Source organism: Tachysurus vachellii, chromosome 5 (genome assembly GCF_030014155.1).
Source record: "Tachysurus vachellii isolate PV-2020 chromosome 5, HZAU_Pvac_v1, whole genome shotgun sequence".
Lineage (NCBI taxonomy): Eukaryota > Metazoa > Chordata > Actinopteri > Siluriformes > Bagridae > Tachysurus > Tachysurus vachellii.
In genome coordinates this window covers 12,577,223-12,600,000 of record NC_083464.1, presented here as the reverse complement: position 1 = coordinate 12,600,000, position 22,778 = coordinate 12,577,223, and the positions used below count along the sequence as shown (strand labels likewise).

Here is a 22,778-nt window from a genome sequence, read left to right as displayed (position 1 = left end):
TTTCAGTGTTAGACAGTAATGTTTGACCAATTACAAATAAGAAATATAACAGTGAAGTGATGCCTTGATCTAAATTACATCTAAAATACAACGTTTTTGCATTTTTTCCAATTTGTAACAATACATAACTAAAGCTGAGTTCCGCTGTTTTGTTATAGATTATTAATAGTAGTAAGGAACTCTTTTTTTTTTTTTTTCTTCTTTTTTTGGCTTTGCAGCAACTTCATATGCGAGATTTCAGAAGCCTAAACCTTTAATTAGCGTGATAATACTTTTATAAGCAGAAGTTATATGCTAAATTTACATATTCGTGTATAATTGAGTTGTTTATCCAGCTGCAAATGCTTGCTTTGAAAAAATGCAAATAAGTCTTTGCTTTTAGAGAAATTTCCACAAACATATGTGAGTGAGCAGTGCAATGTCTTCTTTTAATGTTCAACACAGCTCTCAGTGTTATTACTGCTTATCTTTGCTGTGAAAAAAAATGGTTAATTAGGTTTTCAATTAAAATACTGTATAATTTCGAGCTTCTCATTCATCAAATCCTTGACAATAAATATGTAAACTAGCAAATTTTGAATACTGAATTCAGATCAGTTCACTCATGATTATGATGCTCACACTGAAAAAAAAACAGGTATTCTGTTATTCAGTAATGTATTCAGTAATACATCATGCTATACAGTAAACAGGTATTCTGTTATTCACTCAGCTTAAACACATGACGTTTCATCATTAAGTATTCATTTTTAAATATTTTAACTTGTATAGGACGACATCACTGATAGAAGTTACACCACTGCCAGAGAAAATGCCAGCCAATTCCGAATTGGCTGGCATTTTCCAAATGCAAAAGTGCTTGAACATACCTTTTAAAAAAACCTTTTTTAAAAAGTTCACAATTAACCTAAATGTTTATTTTGCTGCTGGATCGTATTTCTTCCTACTCTCCATGTTCAACCAGCTAATGTTAAAATACACATTTTATGAAGAGTACATATCAGTAAAGTTGTATTTGAACGTTTTCTTAAGCCAAGCCGAACTAAACTTTTCTGGAGTTTTAGTAAGGCACATTTTCTTTGTACTCGTGTGCATATGTTGATTTCCTGTAAAGTGAAAAGAATGTTCCAGACACAGTGAATTGCATTTAGTGATGCTCACAAAGCTCTGTAAAGGTTAACAGAGGGCCAGAATACAAGATAATTACTAAACAGTGCAAGGAAAGGCAGAAAGACAGAAGTCGAAGTTATTTGACTTCTAGCTGTGTAAAAAAACATAAGAAATGGTCAAAATCTAGTTTCTAGGTGTGAAAGAGTGGTTAAAGCAGTTGGACACTGTACAATCAGCACTGTACTAAGGTGAATTTGCACACATGGAAACAGCATGTCCCACATGGAAACAGCCATTTTAATCGTTTTAACACGCCTTGCTGTCAGTTTTAAAAAAGACAATGTGGCAAATGGAACCGATTTATAAATCAATTTATAAGTCTGAATGATTAGTTTCATTTGTCTTCATTTATGGGTTTGTGTTGGCTTGCTGGGTTTGACAGCAAGTAACGTAAAATGACTCAAAATTGTATGTATAAAATCATGTTTCTTGCCTGGTGACGTAATCTGAGCATGTGACTTCGAAAAATATCTGTAAGTTACTCTGGATAAGGGCATCTGCTAAAAATAAAAAAAAAAAGGGAATTTAAACTAAAAACAGTAAATTTTAATTAATATACTCAACTTACAGGTTTTGAAGTCCAACCAGTCAAAGTTTCCAATTTTTAATCATCTTTACAATCAAGAGCATGAGTAGGATACAAAAGTTTTCCTGAAATGACTGGTTTTAGGAAAAATGGCACAAAAACACTTATTTTTTTTAAAATAAGTTTGTTTGTATCGACCTTGATAAAATACTCCCAGAACGTCTGGGAGAAATTATAAATATAAATTAAGATACCTGAACAGATTTATAGTTACAGTTCAGTTTAGCTTTAGAGTATAGACTGGGCAGTTTTTAGGTTATTTGAAAAAAAAATTTATTAATTTTTATTTATTTATTTGATATGAATGTCATTGATTAATGTATGTTGACATTATTTTTTACCTCTACAACACTTCATCACATAAACCTAATTACTGGTTGAGCCACAAAAGCTTTGTGGAGGTAAGAGAAGTAAAATATGCCAGAAATAGAGATGTCCCAAGTGAGTCTCAGGTGATGACTGACGTCATGCTGTTGCTGTCACGTAAACTCTGCAGTATTTGATCGTGTTCTCTGTTTTCTCTGTTGTGCCGCACAGACTGTCACTCTTATATCAAACTGCTTGTTGATTTTGTCTTATTTCTTGTTTTCACATAAGTTAAACCTTTCTTTCACTGACGAGAATTGAATGTACTTTAGTTTAGTGTCTTCCTGAAGCAACTGCTTTTAATGTTAATTAATAGGGGGTGTAATTCTGTGATTGTGCAATTTGACACAGTGCAGTGAATCTTAAAAAAAATTTCTACAGAAAAAATAAGCATTGCCTGAATATGTTCCTTAGGTTTCCTTTTTAGGTTGACATTCAACATTATCAACATTGTAAAAGTAAGTAACTATGTTAAGTAATAGAAATGTAATAATACCACAGTGTTTGTGATTCTTTCAGACTTAGCAGCATACACGATGAAGCGTAACATAATTAAACATGGCTAAATTTTCACTGGTGTCAAGCACAAGGTGTTGTGTCCGAAACACTGAACGTTTCTTATTGTTTTCCTTCAGCTCTCTGTGGTCCTCTATGTGTTTTTGAATCTCTTTCACTGCTGTGATATTTATAACCAGTGGCCGAATCTGTGATGAATTAGCAGTTTGTTTCACGTGTTTGTCGCAATAGTGCTGATGTATTGTACTCATATTTGCCAATGGTTCACAACTCACTAGATGTTGGTGTTGATCTTAAAATTAAGCTTTAGTGCTTCCATGAAACCAGACCTTGCTGATTTTGTGAATCTACCAGTTCCTGCTTGATGCTGATGGCAACCATTGGTGTTTTTCTGTGATTAATATGCTGGCATTAGGTTACAAATTTTCCCTTTGTAGCCCTTCATGATGCGAGATAAAGAGGAAGATGCTTTTTTCCAAGAAGGGCAAACGGGCTTGAATAAGTGAAGCCCGTTTGAATAAGTTTCTACTCTGTGAAACAGTGATTTAATAATGTTTATTAAAGTAAGCTTTATATCCTCCAACATGTATTGCAGTTAATAGGTAGTTTCAGAACTGTCATCTCACTACCTGTTTTGATACGTGAAAAGCCAAAGTAGACCTTATCTCTATGTTAGTTTACTTCAACAGGATGTTTGTGTGTATGTGGAACACACCTACTCTGACTAAATGTGCAAAAAATATACTTAATCTAAATTTTGACCGCAAAGTTCAGTCTTAGCGTGGTTGTTTTTTTTTTTTTTAGAAATTAAATGTTTATTAAAGCTTACTTTAATAAACATTGTGGTTTTATAAAATCACTGTTTCACATAGCTTCTGTACTAAGACAAATTCCTCGTATGTGAAAACATACCTGGCAATCTTTCTGATTCTGATTCTGAAATGATATTTGTTGCTCTGTGATATTTTGGTTAAAATGATTTCGTTGCTGCTACAGACCACGCTGAAGGCACGATTCTTCAGTGTCACAGAACGCATTCTTTAAACCCCCAGTGTCTGGGAGCATAGACAAGTGATCCATGATGGTTTTTTTAAATGTATTCATAGTGGTGGAAGTTACCACTCTTTATTACCAAAGTTAGTAATATATAGGATATAATTAAGTTCTTCTAGTTATTAACCTGTTTGGTTTATCCTCTGATTGGAATGGTTTATATGTCTACTTTACTGACAGAAGATATTAAAGTAATAGTTGTTGTCAACAATAACTGTACACCTGAATGCATTCCTCTAGGAAATAGGCAACCAGTGCACACGTTTTAAAGAATGTACATGAAGTGGGCTAAATCTGTAGTGAGGGGGTCTGTGGAATTTTTCACAGTTAGTGTTCCCTGACTGCAGAAGGTTTGTTCATTCATTCATTCATTCATTCATTGTTTTCTGATTGATCGTTACATTTGACCAATTTTGAGATCAATTTGGAAACTTTATTAGGAACACTTGTACACTTATATATTCTTGTAATTCTGTAATTAGCTAGTCATGTGTCAGCAGTGTGGTACATAAAACCCTGCAGTACAGGCCGGGAGCTTCAGGTAGTGTTCATATCGACTGTTCCTTATTAGAATAAGGAACAGTCACTCCTAGTGGCATTATTGTTGGTACTGGATAGTCTGGTTTGAGTATTTCTATAATTACTGCTCTCCTGAGATTTTCACACAACAGTCTCTCGAGTTTTCCCAGAATGGTTCAGTAAAAAAAAAATTTAACCAGCGTCAGTGAGAAGCAGTTCTGTGAACAGAAAAGCCTTGTTGATGAGAGAGGTCAAAATAGAAAAGCCAAAGTGGTTTGAGCTGACAGAAAGGCAACATTAACTCAGATAACATTAAATCTGTGCAATTGTGGTAAGCAGAAAAGCACTGGATTCACTTCTGTCAGGAAAGAACAGAGAGCTGAGGCTGCAGTGGGCACAGACTCACCAAAACTGGACAGATGAAGCCTGGAAAAACATCGCCTGGATTGATCTCATTTTCTGCTGAGGCGCACAGATGGTAGGGTCAGAATATGCTACCAACAGCATGACTTCATTGACCCAACCTGCCTTGTGTCAACAGTCCAGGCTGGTGGAGGTGGTATGATGGTGTGGGATGTGGGAGAACAGGAGATTTGACATGGGATGTGGGAGAACAGGAGATTGAGTTTGAAAGCGCACCTGAAATATCTGCAGGAATTGTGTGACACAATGATATGCGCATAGACCAGCATCTTGTGGTGTCCATGCCATGAATAAATTCTGCCGTTTGAGAGCAGAGAGGCTCTACTCAGTATTAGTAGAGTGTTCCTAATAAAATCTTTGCTTACTGTATGTATGTAAAAAAAAAATATATTTTTTTTAAATTAATTCATCAAGTTCCCAGTGGGGTTGAAATAAGTAGTCAAGTCGAGGTGAAAGTGTTCTTCTCAGCCACACTGTAATAAAACATGTTATAGCTGGTGTACGGTTACTCAAAAAGCAGTCAATTGATTAGATTTTATTTTTCCCTTGATTTTTGCCCCATCTAGGGTCCAGGGAATAATTTTCGCAAGACTGTCATCTCAACATGTTCAAAATATGGTCATGTTTATGCACTGCTTAATTAGTTAATAAAGAATGCATTGTAATATGTTGTGCACTTGCTTCAGGTGTGGTGTTAAGCGAAGCTTGCCTAGAGTAGTCAGATGTATTGGGGAGTGAGTATTCATGCTGCTTTCATGTTTTTTGTTGTTGTTTTTGTTTTTAGATATATTACTTTAAATCTAAAATTCAGTATCTTGATCATTTTGTGTGACTTCATTTCCAGAGCCGCTGTGTCTTTTGTATTCTTTTCAGCTCCTTATGTACCTACAGTACGACTTGTGGATTTTTTTTCACCTGGCTGAAATGTATTTAGAGCTGGTACAGAAAAGAAAAAACTCATGAACTCTGTAAAAGATAACACTTCCCTAATTCAGTTTTTTACCCTTTGGTACACCGGTTTCCTGTTTCTTTGGCACACAGATGTACTTGGTTGAGTTACACTTAAAACTGTCTCACTTGTACTTTAGAAAATTACCTTTAATTGATATGGTAGGAAAGCTGTCTGAGCAAACAATGAACCAGAGTTTTTTTTAATTTAATATTTTTTTTTTGTTACAAGAAAGTGAGCAGTGGTGCACATTGATGTAGAAATATTTATTTTGAGACAAGAAGACATCCATCCATAATTGAAGAAAATATATAGAACACATTTATAGCTGCTAGAATGTTCGAGCATGGCTTTCAAAAACAGATTTTAATTTCTGTATAACATGAGCCATTGTTTTGTCTTAAGGTTTTATATCTAACAATAAATAGTATATATGTATTTCCCTAGTGGTATTTTATTCTGTCTTATTTAACACACATTCTGAAGCCAGTAACCATGGTATTTTGGCAGTGTGTTGATGTATTCTGCCTTCCATGCTCATCTCGAAAACATTTCATTACAGCATTTAATCTTCATCAAAGCACTCCTTTCTAAGCCACTGACCAAAGCCTGTTTTAGACAATGTGATGTCTTTTGGCTTTGTCAGATTAGCTTTACATGCTACAGATTCTCAAACGAAAGACCAATGATTAAAGAAATGACCGTCTGCTCTGCTTGTATTATCAGTCAGCATGGACTAAAGCATTCTTAAGCAGTTTTGAGCTTGTGGTCATAGAGACGTATATTTTTCTTACAATATGTTTTGTTTACGTTTCAACATTGCCACTACCATGAGTACCTTTCCTTGTGGGTTTGTTCGCAGTGGCAGTAGCACACCATATGTTTAAATTCTTTTACAATTTTAGATTTATGTCAGTGACAGCATGGCATGACTGAAAATCACAGTCTAAAGTCCACATTTTAAACTTATACAAATAAAATATAATTTAATTAAAATCAGGTTTATGAGACTTGACAAGTCAGCTGCCTTCTGCCCTTCTTCTGCTTTGAAACTCCCACCTGGTGACTGCAAGAAATTATATTTGGAGATCTTTAAAAAGACTCTTCCAGCTAAATATTTTTTAATGTTTTTAAATGGAAAAACATTACACTTGCTGTATACAATCCATTTTTAAATAATTGCATCAAGTATTACAAAAAAGGAGTAACAGTTGCTAGATCGGAAAATGTTCAGAGTTGATTTTGGAGAGAGAGCCTTACTCAGTGACAGCTCATGGAAAACAATGAATGAGAGGAAATTTACTGCCACTTGGATTCAGTCTCTTCACCTACCCGTGGAATTCAACAGTCTCCGTCCATTTTACACCAGTCTGCTGTCCGTATATGTAAATAAGCCGAATCATATCCGGAATAAGCCTGATCTAATAGCAATATTGTGACAATCGTGATGCAATACAAGTATTTTTTAGAACAAACTTTAATTGAAAAAAAGCTTATTTGGTGTTTGTTATACAGAATATACAGTATTCTCATTTCCTTAAATTATTTTTTTGAAGCAAACCAAAATTTCTTATCATATGTATCATAAAAATACTGATAGGTATCTGATATTTTCATTTTATGGTCCATCTCTAACCTGATGGCCAACGTTTGAATACTTCATTGACCGATATACTATTTTATGTTTGTTTTTTGTTTTTTTTCTCTCAATGTGTTGCCCTCCATTTTTATACATGAAAACAGTTAAGATGTGAGTTATCAATGCTCACAGATGCATGGAGACAAGGTAAACACAGCTTTCATTAATTAAGCATGCAGGTAACATGATCTTCAAGCGCTTTCATCACTGTTCCTCACCTTCAGGCTGTGACCAGCTTTTCCTCATACTCAGCATGTTAGCTGTTGCCAGTTTGTGATTTCCATATAAACATGCAGTCATGTAAACACTGTGTAAGCATCTGTGTCAGGACACTGGTCAGGGAGTATACAATTTTAAAGATGGTCTTAATTATTAACTAACAGGTAGCTGGAAGGTTAATTCCCTAAAAATTCCTACAATGCACTGTAGGAACCAAGCCGCATCAGTACTCACTATATTCCCTTACTGGATTTGATGTCATATTTTCTGAAGCTTCTTACAGAAAAAAACTCAGACAACTATGTTTATAATAGTATTTTTTTGTTGTTGTTGCTCTCAGTACAAAAATTTCTTTTCAGTGAAGGTAGGTAGACAGGGAGATTTGTCCGTATTTAGCGCTGAACTAAGCTAGTGCAGTGTCTCAGGGTTGAGAAAAGTTATTGTTTCTGTAACAGGAATTTACACAAGTATCTATTAGCGATATAGTGAATGCTTCTGTGACAACATGTTTAGTGTTTTTGTAAGAAGTCTCTGTTTGAGAGTATCAGAGGTGAATAAGTTCTACGTTTTCTGACACAGGAAGTCTTCAGAATGCAGGGTTTTGTGAGTTCTCAGTAATATGAAGCTGAGAGTTTTGAGTTAAGATTCAATCAAGTATAGCTGCTAGAACATAAGTCATAACTTGCTGCATGGATGATCCATAATGTTAGACAAAGACATAATTTAAAAATATCATTGATTAAAAATGAAATCACTGAGAAATTGCTGTGGTGAATGGAAACATAGTTATCACACCACCCCATCGTTAATAACTTTTTGATAACTGTACCATGATGTTTAATTCATCACCTACAGCAGTCCCTACAGGATTTCAGAATTTTTGTGTTAAACAAAATTAGCCAGCTCAGGCCTCAGATTTGGCCTGAGACGTCTTGTTTGTGTGGTATTCAGCCGATTCCCACCTTGACTGTTGTCTTTTTGAAATCCTGGAGGGACTGTTATACCTGTTGGTCTGAAAAAAAGGAAAAAGTTGGTACCAGGAACCCTCAGAAATGTTCACATTTTCATCAGAAGAAAACAATGAGGAGAAACTTAAAGATTCATATATTTTAAAAAAATTGGTCAGTGGAAATGTTTTACCGGTAGCTGGAGTCTGCTTAATGATCACTAGCGCATATAACCATTTAAGCAGTTGCATGTTTAATGATTGATTAGTATTTTGGAAATGTTTTGAAATTCTCAATGCAGGACAGTGTAATTTTGATTGATTTTGTCTGGTCATGTGTATGTTGCATCAACTAATGTTTAGCAGAGAAAGAGGAGAGTCCCTGATGGACCAGCCGTCTGCTGTGAGTTTAATGACGCATCAGCATTCCACAGAGAGAGGACGCTCTGCACTGCACCTGCTGCTGCTCTGTTCTCTGACTCCCTGAACACTGCTCTCACTCACACACAGCATTCAGAGAAACTCCTACACAATGGCGTGGAGTGACTGTGTCATCGTTAACTCGATGGCTTTAGAATTAATTTTCGTTTGTTTAATGCAGAACTGGTTCTGCAAGATGGCTCACTGGGAGAGGCTAATGGTGGTTTCAGTGTTTGCAAGATTTGTTCATACAAGGAATCATCCTCACTACTTCCTGTGCTTTCAGTCCTCCGTGGTCATGTGCCAAGCTGCTGAAAGCTGTGAGAGGCAGGGAAACAGGCCAAGGGGGAAAAGCCTGCAAAAGGAACTTGTGATGACTTGCACAAAATGCAGGAACTATTAGCTGTACAATATTGGACAGGATATTTTTTAGTTCCTGCTTGTGTATATGGGAAAAGCCATTTTAACATATCTGAGACTGAATATTGTAATGACTACATTTAAGGCTAAAGAAGTCCAGCTGTGTGTGTGTGTGTGTGTGTGTGTGTGTGTGTGTGTGTGTGTGTGTGTGTGTGTGTGTGAGAGTTGTGTTTGTAGTGAATTTCTTTATCATTCAGGAATAAAATTACATCATTATTTAACAAGGTTTTTTTTTTAAGCATGAGTTTGTTAGCTTTTGTCTTGTCAATAAGCAACTTTACATTCATGTGGGTTTGCTGTCACTCCATAAAGTGGGGAAGGAAGTCTTGGTTAGGAAGACTGACCCCAAGTTGATGAATAGGGCTTTTTCTTTGGCTTTTACTGGTTGACGTTATTTTATGCAGCATTAAATTCGGGAGATACGGTGATGAGTAACTTGAAATACTCCATTTTAGTTTTGAAGCAGTCTTTCACTTTTCACTTTGCATGAAACTTATAAGTTACACAACCTTGTCCCTTCCCCCTGTTGTGTGTATCATGCTGTCAGAACAGGATTGTATCACATGAAACCACACAACCACCTAATAAAAAATAAAGAAACAAGGAGTGTTTCAAATAATCCTATGTCAAAAAAATGGAGCTTGAAAATATATCTGTAATATCTGTCACTATATCGCAACGAATGAGTCAATACTACAGTCTAACACATTTCTCTATTTACCTAGAATGTGTTTAGATTTTCTTATCACTCAGGGTAGAGCAGCAATAAATAGATGATTCTTTACTTTATCTCAGAAAGTATCTCAGCAGCTTTTACTGAGAAACTATTAAGTGCATAGCCCTCGGGCCTTTCCTGTTAGAATAATTAGTTGATTGTCAGATTGTTAGAAAGCGGTGAGAATAGAGACATCACCATGTCAAAAAAGAAAGCTACACCATATCAAAAATTACACATTTTATTACACCAAAAAATTTATTTATGTGGAATGTACACTTTACAAGTCCTTGTATAAGCTGCTACTTTTATAACACAGCTAATATCTATGGTTTACAGTTTTGTTTTGAACTCCTTACAGGAGCCACCTAAAGGCCATCTGCTTTTGTGTGTTTTTAGCTAAAGCTGAGTTCAGACCAAGACTGTGTGTGGGATGTGCTAGCTCAGTGGTTAAGGTGTTCGACTACTGATCAGAAGGTCATTGGTTCTAAACCCAGGTCCACCAAGTTGCCACTGCGGGGCCCTTAACCCTCAATTGCTCAGGTGTATAAACTGAAATAAACAATGTAAGTCACTCGGGTTAAGAGTGTCTGCTAAATGCTGTAAATGTAATGTGTAAAATTCACCCAGCAGAAAAGCCAGTTCTCTGAAAGGGGAAAGTACGTGGGACATGAAAGAGGCATGAACTTCTGGTTTTGCTTTGTGCTGACTTTGTCTAGGTGAATTTTGTCCCATGAGTGTATTTTCCTGGGTCTTGTGAGCCAACAGAAAACATGAAAAAAACACTGTTTTTTTTAGAAATGGAGCAGCTGCTAAGTATTACGGTTTATTAGCTTTTGCTATTAGCTTTAATAGCTGTTTTCTTACTGTTACTTGGTGCACATTTGGGAAAACAAATGTTAGCCTACATGCCCCTATAAGGGTCTAACAGCTGTCAGAACAGTGCTTGACAGTATCATGTGGCTGATGGCTATTTTTTTTTTAACCCTTTGAGTTAAAGCCCCTTGCTCAGTCATAGAGCTCTGCCTGCAGGATCTACATTGGCTTTTAAAGTGTTTAGAAAAATTGGAAGCTCTTTCAAACACCAACAGATATTCCAGTCCAGATTTAATTTTTTCTAAATCTTTAAAATCTTTTTTTTAATGATGTACTACATAGATTTTACAGGTTATTTGTACAATAAACAAACAAACACACAAATAAATAAATAAATAAATAAATAAATAAATAAATGGACTAGTAAACTTATAATTTAAATGCATTTTGATGATAGACAAATCAAACAGCTTAAAAATAGTATGTCCTAAAATGTCTTAAAACGTCACTACATATAGAAAAGATTTCTAGACCACTTTTTTCAATCACAGGGTGACAAATAAAAATTAGTAGCTGAACTACGGCTAATGTTGGTTATAGAAACAATAACCTCAGATGGCATTAATATAATCCTGTAATATGTAAAACGCCTTGCAGTTACAGCTGCTGACAGGGAACATTCCCGACCAATCAGAATGAAGAATTCGACAGGTGTAATGCTTTATAATCCACAAGAAAGTGACCACACCAGAATTTCTTGCTAAACAAGATCATGGTCACTTGTTTACTGTGGGATATGGCCATAGCAGATTATCTCATCATAGTGTTTCAGTGACTGGAATAAGGTAGAACTTGTTATAGAACAAGTTATGGATATGTAGTCTAATGTACCATGTGAAAGTCTGAGTTGGTTGATTTCACATGTTCACATGCCCCAGCATGTTGGGAATTCAGGGTCAGCCATGATTCAGCATTCATGGAACAGAGAAGGTTAAGGGCCTTGCTCAAATGCCCAGCTGTGGCAGCATGGTAATATAGGGGCTTGAACCCTGATATTCTGCTTAGTAACCCAGAGTACTTAACTGTTAAGCCACCGCTACATCTAGATTAAACCTATGTAACAGTTTTAATGTGAAAAGCAGTATTTGGTGAAAGAATGTGTGGGAAAAAACAGCAGTGTTTCAGGTAATATGGTTCAGTCTGACCTGGCTTCTAGCTATAGAAACCACTTGCTTCAGTGGCTACTCTTGTCCTGCTGTTCCTTTATAGATGGAGCACATGGAGGCAGAGTATTATTAGTAGCTCTTCTTTTTTTGATTGTACATGTAGAGACACAGGGGAAACGGCTTCTCTGAAAACTGTAGCACACTTCAATGGAAATGCCACTTCCACTTCTGTTTCTCTCTTTCGGCACTGGCTCTTATTGTAGCTTCTCTGTGTAGTAATTAATGTTAAATGAGTAGAATTTCAATACGTAAAATGATAACCCGTGATTTTCGACACGATTACGTCTGTTAAAGTCAAATTTCGAATTTTAATTCAATTCAAATTTACTTGTATAGCATGTTTAACAATGGACGTTGTCTCAAAGCAGCTTTACAGAACATAAGAAATATAATACAAAAGTTTATTATTATACAAAGCTTAATATAAAACAAATTCAAGATTAATATTAGACTTATATTTAAATTATTGTATTTATCCCCAATGAGCAAGCCTGAGGTGACTGTGGTGAGGAAAAACTCCCTTAGATGGTGGGGAAGAAACCTTGAGAGGAACCAGACTCAAAATGGAACCTATCCTCATTTGGGTGACGCTGGAGGGTGTGATTATAAATACACAGTTCGACAATTGCGTATTGATTGGGGTTGTTGTCCTAAAGACCCTCTCTACCACCTTTAGTAGATTTTGATATTCTGGGAACTACCAGAAATTCTGAGTTTTGTGATCTCAGTGAGCGTGAAGGATTGTAACGTGTTAGAAGAATAGTTAGATAAATGGGAGCGAAATCACTTATAGCTTTTTACATAAGTAGCAGCAGTTTGTATTCAAAACAAGTAGCCAGTGTAGATATGATAAATTTGGAGTTATATGATTATATTTTCTTGACTTGGTAAGAACTCTGGCAGCTGTATTTTGGACTGATGTTGGAGAGCTTCTGTGTACTGTTTTTTTATAAGCAATAATTAATATTTTTGTCATCAGAATTTAACAATAGAAAATTATCCAGTCTTTTAAATCCTTAGCTGTTAACCTAGACAATTTAGATATTTCATTCTGGTTTTGATAAGATATATAACTGTGTATCGTCAGCATAACAATGGAAGCTAATCCCATGCCTTCTATTGATCTTTCCCAATGGAAGCATGTATATTGAGAAAAACAGAGGTCCTACTAAAAAGATCCTTGAGAGAACCCATAATTAACGGGCAATAAACTGGAGGATTCTCCTTTTAAATCTACAAAATGGTATTGCTCGGACAGGTAGGATCTAAACCAACTTAAAGCCTGTCCCTGTAAACCTGTGTAATTTTGTAAGTGATCTAGGAGAATGCTGTGATCTATAGTGTTGAATGCAGTGCTACGGTCAAGTAGAACTATTAGTGACATGCAGTCTTGGACCTGAAGCTAAGAACAAGTTATTTGTAACTTTTATCAAGTGCAGGTTCTGTACTATGATGTGGCCTGAAACCTGACTGAAACTCTTCAGATATATTGTTCTACCGCAAGAAGGAGCACAGTTGAACAGACACCACCTTTCTAATATTTTAGACATAAAAGGAAGGTTTGAAATAGGTCTGTAATTTGATAGTTAGTTAGGAACTAATTAGTTTTGTTAATGAGGGGCTTAATAACTGCTGACGTGACCTAAAGATAATGAGGAGTCTTAATAATATTGAGAAGAGGCTCACCAGCTTTTAGCTCACCATTTAGTTTAAATGAGATCTAACAAATATGTTGATTTGTCAGTAGTAATAAGTTTATATAGCTCTTCCTGTCCTATACTTGTAAAGCACTGTAGTTGTGAATGGAGAGCTTTAGGTGAGACTGGATCACAAGATGCTGTCAGGGGTTAAATATCAACTATTCTGTTCCTGATACTTTCAATTTTATCAGTGAAGAATCTCAAAGTCCTCACTATTGAACTGTGAAGGAATAGTGTATTCAGATATCTGATATTTTTATTAATCTAGCCACTGTGCTAAATAAAAACCTGTGATTGTTTTGGTTATTTTCTATGAGTTTGCTCAGGTGCTCAAACCTGGCAACTTTTAGAGCCTGCCTATAGCTGGACATATGGTCCTTGTATGCAATTCTAAAAGCCTCTAGTTTACTTTTTCTACCACAACAGATGTAAAATGTTTAAAATTCAGAAATGCACCGAAAAGCAACTTAGCTCTTAATTAACAATGACCAAACCTAAAAGTTGATAGACATTCATCCACACTACAGTGTCCAATACAAAGTTCAAATTACAGTGTGGATTATACTGGTTGAATTCTCAAATTCAATTGGTCAGAAGGTGTTGAATGAACAGCAGCTCTGATAATAGTGCCAGTTTATATGAATGCACTCAGTCTAATACATAATCATTTCTACAGCAACAGCTTATTCACAGGGGCCAAAAATGATAATTAAAAGGAACAGTATATAAGCTTAGAAATGGCAAAGTTTTCTGTAGAGACACATCGATGGAAGGAATCTCAAGGAAGTTTTTCATCACAGTGAAGTCATCAGGAAAGATGACTTTGTTCTTTCTAATTTCTAAGTTCAAAAGAGAAAAAAACCAACATATCATTCAAGTACTAAATAATGTTTGCAAAATTGCTGTGGAATGAAATACTTCTGGACGTGTTGTCATAGGAAGATCATTTCATTTGTTGTGGCACTCGCCAACCGCTTTATCTTGATCATTTTTTACCACAACAGCATGCTCTGTCATGTAATATTCCTTACTTATTTCAGTCTTTACACCCATGTGGAACTGATTCAATAACCTGTATCTGTACTGGTCCAGTGCCAGAAAAAGATGGTGGACTAGGTATAAAAGAAAACATATTGCATAACAGATCCTGTAAAAAATGGTAAATATTAGAATTGGATTTGGAAAAGAAATACATTTTTGTAATGTATTTTGTACAAATGGAGACTATTTACTATTGACTTGTATGATCGTCAGTATTAAAAAAAAAAACATTTTAAATCTTTTTAAAGAAAACGTATCAGTATCTTCAAGGTTTCACTATCTGTACTGGTAGAGAAACTGTAGTATTATAGCATCTCCTGAGGCCCCTGATGGTTTCTGTATAACAGTATGTTTAGATTTCTGTGGCCAAGTTCTCAGGGTTGACTGATTCTGCCATGTGTTACTCTCATGCCTTCAGAGAGGGGAAGTGAGTCAGCTGTGTGGAGATTCTTGTCACCACATGTCTTGTTCCAGATTTGCCTTGACTTGGTTGAGGTAAGGAGCTGGAAAATTGTCATTTACAAGACTGTTTTATATGGAACTTCATTAGGCTTTCCGAAGAATTTATGTGAATGTCATTGTCTTGAAAATAGCTGGTGTTTCCCTTCGAACTATGCAAGAAGAAAATTAGGGTTACTTTCCTTTCACCCATCAAAACTTAAATGGAAAATGGAAAAAATGTCACTACAATATGGTAAAGGCTATGTATTAGTAATTTTTAGTTTGATTTAGATGTTGATTTAAGATGCAGTGAGTCTATGTGTAGCAACACACTACCAGATATACACTCCTTAAACAAATCTTAAGACCAGGGAAAATATTACAAGTATACTTCGCACAGGTGGATCGTAATCAGGTTGTAAGTACTTCTTCAAAATGCCAAGAGAAGAAACGAGCAAGAGACAAAAAATAGAGAGTAGGCAATTTATTGAAAACTGATTTAAACTCGAACAGACTGTTCATCAGCTGATCAAAGGTTTAAGACCATAGCCTTTAAAAGTTAAAATCTGTGAAAAAAAAAATGCCTTTAATGTCATTGTACTTCAGACAGTCACACTGTCATGATCTCCTGATGGCAAAAGCAAAAAGGCTTTCCGTTTTTGAACATGGCAGGATTGTTGAGCTGCACAAGCGAGGGCTCTCGCAACGTGCCATTTCTGCCAAGGTTGGACGCAGTAAGACAGTCATTTTAAATTTCTTAAAAGATCCTGAGAGAAAAAAATGTAACCTGGATGGTCCTGATGGCTTCAAACGATACTGGCATGACAAGGAGATCCCACTGGAGATGTTTTCTACCCGGCACAGTGGAGGAGACTCCATTATGATATGAGGTGCTTTTTCCTTCAATGGGAAAATTGAGCTGCAGGTTGTGCAGGGGCATCAAACGGTGGCTGGCTATGTGGACATGTTGCAGCAGGCATCCCTCTTGACTGAGGGCCCTCGTCTATGTGGTAATGACTGGGTCATTCAACGTGACAATGCTGCAAATTACAGCGCCTGTCTGACAAAGGACTTCAGGACAGTAACGTTGCACTTCTGGACCATCCTGCGTGTTCCCCTGAATGTTTGGGGATGGATGGCAAAGGAAGTTTACAAAAACTAATGTCAGTCCCAGACTGTGGATGCCCTTCGTGAAGCCATCTTCACCACATGGAGCAACGTTTTCACCAGCCTCCTGGAAACAGTTGCATCAAGCATGCAGAAAGGAGTGTTTGAAGTTATCAACAAGAACCACAGGGCTACTCACTACTGAGTGCTTCTTTGACACTTCTGTTGTGGGTATTTTTGGGCTATGGTTTTAAACTTGTGATCAGCTGATTAACAGCCTGTTTGAGTTTAAATGCAGTTTTCAGTAAAATGCCAATCTTATACTTATACAACTTTACATAGTGTATATACATTCAAACCTTATACAGTCTTAGAAAAGACTTAAAAAGATTTCAAACCTTTATACAGTGATCCTGGGCTCTGCATGGAACATAACACACACTGAGAAATGTGTTAGCAAGAAGAATGTGTAAGCAAGTCTGCACATGTACCTGTGTGGGTGCATTCAGAGTTACACTGTGATGGTGTTCATTAAGCATTGTGCAGTTTTCTGAAGGATAAAACCATAACTCTGATAATTCTCACATTTTCCATTAAGTTGATGACTGTACTAAGATTAGTCAGTGTAGAAGCGTTAATGCCTGTAGGTGAAACCCATGTAATTAAGATTTCCCTAACTTACACCAGGCTCTTACACCACTACTCTGTGCACCTTCCTCCAGTAGCACAATGGAAAAACCTTTTATGGTAGAACTACTGATATTGTCCTCTGCATGATACATCTTTGCTTCAAGTTTATATCAAGTTTTGCTTGTCTTCCACAGTTGTACGCCACTTTGGATAAAAGAGTTTACGAAGTGAATGAATGAATGTAAATGTAAGATGTATATCATAAAAATAAATAACTGACTTACACAATACCCCAAAGGATACCTAAAATGGTGGATAGTAGAGAACACTACATACCTATGGTAATGTACAATATTGTAACAATAACAAAATAGAACAATTATAATAAAAGTCAGGTGAATGTGGTCTCTCCTTTTCTCTCTCTCTCGCTTGCTCTCTCAGGAATATGTATTGTACAGTTTAACACTTTTTTCTTTCTTTGGCATATATACGACTTTTCCAAGCATCGCTGCTCTTTTGCTTTGGGGCCATTAGTATGCAAAGTAATGTCTTTTTGAACACAAGCATCCGACACCGTTTTCTGATAACTGAGACGGCTGGGTATCAAATACAGACCTGTTTTTTCAGACGTCTTTTCACTCAAACTCACCAAAACACCCTACTTTTGAGTGTAAATTTGAGTTTTTGAAAAGGAGGGCTTGTCCTTACCATTACCCCTTGAGACCTGAGGACATTTTTAAGTGGCTTTCACACTGGCAATTTAGTCTGGGTTTGCATGAAAAAGTAGTCATGTTAATGCTGAGACATGGACCCAGATGCGCACGGCGACACTAAAACCGAGACTACCTGTAAGTGGGGGTCTGATTTCAATTTGCACTGGAACTGTGCTGTGTTTAAGATTCCAATGAATCTGAACGCAACTCAGGTCTACACTTGTTCAGGAAGTAAAATAATCTGCATGTGTGTGTTTTAGTCGATGGTGACATCATTATTTTCCACAACATGAACAAAACATAAGAATTTCCTAATATGCTACAATTAATCTCGGTTTATTTAGCAAATAAGATTAGTACACAGGGCAATTGAGGTCCTGTTTCAGCATTGGCTCCTTGTGTAACATGTGACCACTTGTGCAATGTAGATGTTGCACAATGGCATGCCATGAATGAGACTGGGTACTAGCGCTGTACACACATTTATGAAATGAATTTTTACAACATTGGCCCATGTTTCCATTAAAATTGTTATTATAGGGAACAACTTTTCCTTGGCAAATGAGAAATGCTCAGGAGAAAGTGGAAGTGAAAGTTCCCAAAGTCTAGACATGATTAACAGCGGTTACACAAACGTAAGACACGTGGCAGTAAAACATCCAACTCTAATCCAAATCCAGATTGATAGACCAAGGGTCATAGTGCCCTGTGAAACTTTTGCCCCTGCATTGCCCTCTATTGGGTCTCCCCCTGAGATGTCTGAAATATCTTGTATTATGTATTACTTTATTGACATTTACATGTTTCCGGAATCTGTGAAAACACTTTGGAGTGGAGATGGTAACACTCTCCTTTAAGTGAGTCATGTTGACATTTGAGTGAATTCCTCATACTGAAATTTAAATGTCATGAATTATGAACGGCCTTCATACTCCCATGCTATTGCAATTAGCAAATATATTTTGTTTAAATATGAAATATGACCATTTTTCTGTTTAGTGAAATATTACAAATGTTTAATAGTATGGTTTATCTACAGCTGTTTGTTAATCGTCCATTTTTGCACTGCCCAGATAACTCTCTAGTTTACTTCATCTGTCGGTGGTGACATTCCACACAACTCATTTTTAAACATACAAAACAGGCACAGAGGAAAACCTGTAACACCTACACAACATGCATGTACTGTATAACTAATGGAATCATTTCACCTATTTATTCAATTTAAAATTCTGAACCCATGTATGGATACTTTTAATGCGGTCATAAAATGTACTAAAAAAGTAAGTGGTAAGTGCATAGTGTATAACTTGGTCCTTTCTTCTCTCTGGCTTGCTAGGTTACTGAAAGATGGTGGATCGCTTGGCAAATAGCGAAGCTAACTCCAAGCGCATTGCGGTCGTGGAGGGCTGCTTCGGTACAGCTGGACAACCGCTGGCCATCCCAGGCCGTGTGCTTATTGGGGAGGGTGTGCTCACCAAGCTGTGCCGCAAAAAGCCTAAGGCCCGCCAGTTTTTCCTCTTCAATGACATTTTGGTGTATGGCAACATCGTCATCCAGAAAAAGAAGTACAACAAGCAGCACATCATCCCGCTGGAGAGTGTCACTATCGAGACAGTGCCTGATGAGGGAGATCTGCGTAATGGCTGGCTCATCAAAACACCAACCAAGTCGTTTGCAGTGTACGCTGCCACAGCCACAGAGAAAACGGAGTGGATGAACCACATCACTAAGTGTGTGTCGGACCTGCTGGAGAAGAGCGGCAAATCGCCCACGGGAGAGCACGCCGCTGTATGGGTACCCGACTCAGAGGCAACAGTGTGCATGCGATGCCAAAAGGTGAAGTTCACGCCGGTCAGCAGGCGCCACCACTGCAGGAAGTGCGGCTTTGTCGTGTGTGGCCCTTGTTCTGAGAAGAAGTACCTGTTGCCCAGTCAGTCATCCAAGCCTGTGCGTGTATGCGAGTTCTGCTATGATCAGCTCTCCACGGGGGCGACTCTACCACCGCGCTCGAACTCATACAGCCGCACTAATAACATCTCTGAGGACGAGGATGAAGACGATAGCAGTGACTGAGGAAAGGGAACCTTCGCTTTTGCTATTTTAGGATTATCTTCAGTTCAGGTCCCAGTGATTTAGTGTCTTGTTCCTCCTTAAAAGGTTTGAAATTAGCAAAGATTCTGTGAAGGTTTTTTGTCATTTTACTTTTTAGTACAATATTAATAAAATGGCGTAATTAAGTTACCTTGAAAGCATATACACCATATGCATAAAGGTGAATTGCAGAATGAATCAGGATGAGTCCCTGCATTCAGAAAAAATATTACTTGTGGGCTCACTTAGCCTTTTGCATCTGTACGCACAGTATAAATTCTGTCCAATCCCACTGTCTTGTAGAAAATTCAGATAAACCCTGTTCACTCCAGCAGGAAGGTTGTCCAGTCCCATCTGTTAGTCACAATTAGTTCAGTTTATTTACATCCTTGATATTTTGGTTGGTTTTGTTTGGTTAATTTTTCCAAGATATAAACAGAGTCACTTAAACTACAGCAACACTGACCAGGATAAAGAAGGGTGGATGGGTGGAGCCCATTTTACACCAGATGTGTAACCACACATCACCCAGCATCCAGTACATTCCCAGATTTACTGTAGTGTTCTTTGTCCCATGAGTTTCATATCAAAATGCCCACAAGACAGTAAGAATTCTGCTCCATTTCACACCTGTAAATGGCTGTGTGAAGACAGTAAACCTACTTGCTAATTTCAAACTCTGTACAGCTGATTTTTTTCTTTTTCTTGATTCCTTTATATTATTGTTTTGTTTACCAATGAATCATAGACTAGGATATGACACTTGTTTTCTACAAGGAAGGGTTCTCACAGCTGTTTCGCTGCTGACAGTATTTCTTTCTAGCTCTTCCCCTATCAGGGCCTGTATTTATTACAGTGGGGATAACAAGAGATACAAAATGATGCATCTTTTGATAGGTTTATATGTAAAACTTTCTCCCTGCTAGTTAATCATTCATAATATTACTCTTTGCTAATGACAAATCAGAAGTGTTTGAGTTGTACTAAGTTCATAATTGTATATAATGTGGTAATATAGATAAAGTCCCAAAATATAACCTGACAAAGGCCTTTAATGCCATGGTGCCTTCTTAAATATTTTTGTAGAAATAATTGAACCTATAAAATCCATTTTATGACCTATTAGAAATTTCTTACTTTAAGGTATAAAATGAACATGTATCTGTTTAAATGAAACCTATTTTAGGTTTAGTGGTCCTAATGCACTTTTTGTTGTTTTTAGATTAGCAGTGCTATCCTGAGAGTATATAACAGTAGCTCTTGTTAGCTCAGAACTTCCCTGTGCTTTTATTGAAGTGGGGCTACACTTCATTGGCCTGTATGGTCACACCCATGTCTCAAAAGGGAATAGAGATGCAGAGCATTATGAGGAAGTAAACTTCACATGACCTTGCCTTATTTACATTGAATCACACATGACTAAATGCACTAATACTTTGAATTTTGAATATAATATGTCATTTCTAATATTGTAAGACTGTTGTGATCTAGCTGACCTGTGCTGATGTATAATTGAGAGCAGGTAGAATTACAGTTGAATATGCAAATTTTATCTACTTTTCTTAAATTTGTTTCTCAATAAGGACTTGTCATTATCACTTTTTCAGAACTGACTTTGAAAAGGGAAATTAAATAATGTTTGGATTTAGGGTCTCTAGCTTTTATAATCCATGAGAAAAATAAATCTCAAATAGCATACATTGTTATTTAGAGTTTATTTTGTATTGTGATTTTTCTTTTGAATAACCACAGATTTAAGAAAATACTGTACAATGTCTGTTTAATCATTGACACTCGGTCCTGTGTAGACATTATGGCAATAATGTTGAGCTCCAACTCTTCTGCATTTGCGCGTCTCCTAAACATCCTTCAGCTACCGGCACTTTGAGTGTTTGCTGAGCCGAGGTGGAGGGTCAGCAAACACAAAGAAGCAGCAGTGAAGTAAAGTTCTGTGTTGAGACCGATCTTCAGACAAGAGGAGCGGAACATGCCTTAAAGTTCTTGCACTCTGATTCTGTAACACAAGTGAAAGTGTGCTGTTGCATGGACTGACTGTCTGGCTTTAAACTGACAGCAAAACCAGCACATGTTCATAATTATATGAGTTGCCTGGCTGCTTGTTGTTAAATTCACTCACCTGAGTATGTGATGGTGGATTCAAAGGTAAAGGGCAAGAAATTTCAAGAGAATTTTCATTAATTTCCTAGTAGTGTCCCCCCCCCCCCCCTTCCTTTTTCCTTGTTTCCTTCAACCTTTCTGTCTTGTCATTGAGAACTTTGAAAGGGCTCAAAGTTGAATGTAATCCATCATATAATTGTTCATACTAATTTTCAGGAACAAAAATATATACATATATTACATTGCTTACAACCTGTGTCTTGTGTTTTGTACCACACATGGCTGGATTAATGCTCTTAGTGGCCAGTAATATTTTTCCATGGTTTACAGTATTAATATTTATTTATCTTGGTCAGAATTGGGATCTGGATCCTAACACACACACACACACACTGACCTATCAACACAATAATACATCCATGTAGTTAATGGTTAAATTCTGCTAATTTACTGTATTATTCTATTCTGTTCTGGAATTGTCGAGGAATGAGCACTTGAACAGAACTGGGAGACGCCACACTACCCTTGAAAACATCTCATGCAGGAAAAGAGTTGTGTGCGGTTAGTAGCGAATACAAGACGATATAAAAAGTATATTTCTTTAAAAAAAAAAAAAGAATACCTGAGTGATTTACCGTCGTAAGAAATCAGTGGAAAGTGAATCGGAGCGTAAAGCGCCACCTTTCGGAGTGTTAGAGTGTAAACAACGGCGTTACCATGGTTTTTAGATCATGTTGTACTCCCACAGGTATGTGATTTTTACCCAGATTTTTATCAAACATGTCTAATAATATATAGATGTATTGTTGTTGACCTGTTTGAAGGGTCACTGAAATGAAAATGGGTTTTATTCAGACCTTAGTAACTAGATAAAAAAAGGAGAAAGTTCAGAAATAAAAATGTACAAATCGAATAGATAGCCATAATATTCTGTAAACCGTTATTGTGAAT

At 36.7% G+C, this 22,778-nt stretch overlaps 1 protein-coding gene across 2 annotated transcripts in view; it reads left to right on the top strand.

Moving 5' to 3' along the window:
• The window catches only part of plekhf2 (pleckstrin homology domain containing, family F (with FYVE domain) member 2), a 24,299-nt gene extending 2,892 nt beyond the window's left edge, over window positions 1–21,407 (top strand). The window contains exons 1-2 of one of the 2 annotated variants that reach the window (XM_060869820.1): window positions 15,201–15,219; window positions 18,955–21,407. In XM_060869820.1, coding sequence (XP_060725803.1) covers window positions 18,966–19,691 — 726 coding nt within the window. In that variant the 5' untranslated portion in view covers window positions 15,201–15,219; window positions 18,955–18,965 and the 3' untranslated portion in view covers window positions 19,692–21,407. Of the gene's footprint in view, window positions 1–15,200; window positions 15,220–18,954 lie in introns of those variants that run through there. The other variant, XM_060869818.1, reaches the window with a different exon arrangement.
• Window positions 21,408–22,778: the final 1,371 nt, after the last annotated feature.